Genomic DNA, 3,557 nt, shown 5'->3' with positions numbered 1-3,557 from the left:
AGAGAGAGAGAGAGAGAGAGAGAGAATTCTGTTCGCCACGCTCTTCGTCAGCGATCAGAGAGAGAAGGATATATCTGTTCGCCACACTCTTCGTCAGCGATCAGAGAGGGGAAAGATATATCTGTTCGCCACACTCTTCGTCAGCGATCAGAGAGAGGAAGATATATCTGTTCGCCACACTCTTCGTCAGGGATCAGAGAGAGGAGGATACGAATGTGAATGGAGTTGAGTCAAATCTTGAAAGTTCGTTAACTTTACCTTTATTCTTGCTGGCTTACAAAAAAGTATAACTCGGGCTAAAGTCGTTATTTCCTAAGTCCGAGCGAGATGTTCAAAGATTTTTCCAAGTATTGCGACTGTATGTTCTACAAAATCTGATTGCGAGTCTTGAAGATTGCTCAGACTAGGCTGGTAGGAAAATTTGGTTAAGACTGACTTGCGTGCCGTCTTGCGCCCTTATTTATACCCGAAATGGTGCGAACTTCCCCTGCTGGAGCCTCCCACCATTTTGGGACTTATTCTAGTAGAGGGAGAAGGTTTTTCCGTTTTTGGAAAGTTTACAACCCAACGGTTTCTCTTTTTTTTAAGAAGATTTACAACTCAACGGTTTCTCTTTTTTTTCTTTTTAGAGAGTTTACTGTCCAGCGCTCGGTGACCCTTGGTCAATCCCTTCGCTGCGCACGCTAACTATAAATTATAACTGTGAACGGCCTCCGAAGAGACTGATGTTCCAAGGTGTTTTGATATTGAAGGACTTCTGTCCGTACGTTACAACCTAAATAGAGAGCCTATTTCGTAACACAGTATCGGCAATATTTTACACTCGGTCGAGATTCGCGCTGTTGATTTTGTGAATTTTCGCGATTTGGCGTTACGTCGGTTCGCGTTTCATGCGCTTGGTAATTTTGATTTCTCGCGTCGCGGCGCGGCGTTGGGGGGCTTCGGTCGTTTCTCTCGTAACTCTGTCGCGGGGAGTTCCGATACTCCACGTTAGGGCGATACTTTTCGCGTTCTGTCCTACGCGGGGTGGAGTGGGCTAAAGGATGTCCCATGGAATTGATATTTCGGTACGCAGGTTCGTTTCTAGAGCGAGGATCGTACCGTTGCTTATCTAACTCTTGTCGTCTTCGCGGCGGCGAACGCGGCAGTGTAATCTTGACGTATTTCGGGACCCATTTGCAGTCGATATTCTAATGGAAGGCCCTCGAAAAATGATCGCGCTGTCAGATCGTCGATTTCCGTACTAAATTCAGGGGTGAGCGTCCCTTTATTGCGGCGCTCGGCGTCGAGTATGTTGGAGCGCAGCTCCTTCGCACGACTTACGTAATCGTGCGGCTTCAAAAATATAGTGCTTAATTCGCCGCGGTACTGATCTATCGTTTTGGGCGACCCGAAGGCATTCACGAGTAAATCTATCAGATCTGTAACGGATTTACATGGCTCGTCCTCTACCGCGTAGTATGCTCTGCCACGCAATTTATTAATTAATAGTTTCGTGAGGTACGCTTCGGATCCCGCGGGAATTATTTCGCGGGCGCGTCGGCAAGCGCGAGCAAACTGATTTACAGAAATATTGTACCCATCGAAATTCGGGACTGAATCGGTAGCGTCGCGGAACGATACTTTTGGCGAAGCATCCCGAGTACCGCGATCGGAGGTAATCGGGGTTGAGACTTCGTTCTGCGTCCATGGGAACGCCTGTCCCAGCGGGAGACTCATGGTCTGATCAAATCCAGATGGCACGGGTTTTGTGCGCCAACAGAATATATAGTTACACCCAAAATGAGTTGTCATTGTTGTTATAAATGTCTGACGATCGTCGCCCCAGCATGGCTGTGGTCCCCGAGAAGGTCGGAGTTATCCGGCCACCTCTTCTCGGCGTTACTTTCCCTAAGCGCAATCTCCTTTTCTCGTGCTGCTAATTCGCTACGTATATGCTCGCGTTCTTTCTCGAAGTTCAAGCGTGCCATCTCTAATTCTTCGGTTTTTGTACGTAACGTTTTTTCTTGGGCGCGCATCCGCGCCTCCTTCTCTCCGTAAGATCTTTCGTATTCACGCAAAATTTCGCGTTCTTTTTCCGTAAGTTCGACGGTGCCTCCGATGGCGCCTTCGACGTTGCCTGCTGTTTTTGTCTTCGCGCCACGAAGCTCTCGATCGGTTGCGAGGGGCATGGTAATTTTAGCGATTGTCTAAAGGGCAATAAATCAGACACGATAGACACTTGGCTCGGGAGCCAATATTTAGTCGTCAATGTAGGTATCCCACCGCTGTCACCAATTTTGTTACGAGCGTACGAGTCGCGGGCCAAAGAAATGGTTGTCCGGACTATAATACGTCGAGTACAAGGGTTACCCAATTGATTATGATTTTTCACGACTCAAAATACAATTGGAATCAGCGAAAATTTCGAATTTGAGTTGCTGATAAAATAATTCTTCACAAACCCGTGCTCCTTCCGTGAGCAATTATAGTCGCCTCTTTCGAATCGAAAGGGCGATCGCCTGAAGATAGTACATATCTACAAAAACGCGACACTTCCGCGGAACATTCGCCACACTCGGAGGCGAACCGAATTATGAATAGCTGGCGTATGGCCCAATGCTGCTAAGATAAAGGAAGTGTCTAGAGTCTCTACCGAAACGTTCTTTCTCCTCGTCATCTAAATGTGTATAGCAGTACGTGCAAAGGACTTCTCGCGAGCGGGAATCGCGGTGTCCTACCTCGACATTGAACTCGTCTCATACTGTTTGTATTGACCGGGTAACAGTGTGGGAGCTATGTTACCGATGGTCAGCCTTCCGACGATCTGTTCGTCGTTCGATATATTGGGGCCCTGAAAAGGGCCGGTTGTAAGTTCTTAGAAGAACTTGTTTGAGTCGGTCAGCGGAGCTCGCTGATTCCGGCTATCCCGCTGCTTAAGCCTCCGCGATGATGTGTAGGAGCCGGTCTGGGTCCACTTATCCGCAGTGACGATATCGGATCTTGGTGATATCGGACGTGTATTCCGTGGATCCAGTGGTCCTAGCGGTGGATGCCGTGGTCGACTAAATCTGGGCGGTTGTAACGTCAGACGTACTAAGGACCACGTGACTGGAGGCTCGGGCTGTTCGGTAGCGGTTGGTGGAGACCGGCGTGCATGCGAGTAGTCCGGAGTGATTGCCCGTGGCGGCGTGGTGGGAATCCAATCGTCCTGGAGAGACTGTTCTGGCAGAGGCGAGGGGCGTCTCGTAACCTGTCCGGCTGGAGGTACTGTCACCGCAGATCGGATCCGTGTCTGGCTCTTCTTTACTGGCAGAGTTTCCTCTGGAGAGCTGGACGGCTGGGTGGTGTGCCGTCGCTTTTTCCGTTGTGGTGAGGAAGGCGTTGAGTTGACCTCGTGGAAAGCCGCTGGTTACTGCAGACGCCCAGGTTGATGCCTCTCTGCTCCCGTCGTTAGGAACGACAGCGATTGCGATGTTCTCTGCTCCCGTTGGTAAAACCAACAGCGATTGCGATGTTCTCTGCTCCCGTTGGTAAAACCAACAGCGATTACGATGTTCTCTGCTCCCGTTGGTAAA

At 49.5% G+C, this 3,557-nt stretch overlaps 1 protein-coding gene across 1 annotated transcript; it reads right to left on the bottom strand.

Annotated features, from left to right (window-relative positions):
* Positions 1 to 2,857: 2,857 nt before the first annotated feature.
* LOC105571106 (putative uncharacterized protein ENSP00000383309) lies at positions 2,858 to 3,387 on the bottom strand (the record flags this gene model as incomplete). Its single annotated transcript, XM_012028577.1, has 1 exon — positions 2,858 to 3,387. A coding segment is annotated over one exon (530 nt), but the record flags the coding sequence as incomplete, so codon positions are not given.
* Between the last annotated feature and the right edge of the window lie 170 nt (positions 3,388 to 3,557).

Source organism: Vollenhovia emeryi, unplaced genomic scaffold, assembly GCF_000949405.1.
Source record: "Vollenhovia emeryi isolate VEMERY1.0 unplaced genomic scaffold, V.emery_V1.0 DF941195.1, whole genome shotgun sequence".
NCBI classification, from domain to species: domain Eukaryota; kingdom Metazoa; phylum Arthropoda; class Insecta; order Hymenoptera; family Formicidae; genus Vollenhovia; species Vollenhovia emeryi.
The sequence above is the reverse complement of the archived record's forward strand: the minus strand, read 5'-3'. Positions and strand labels throughout refer to the sequence as shown.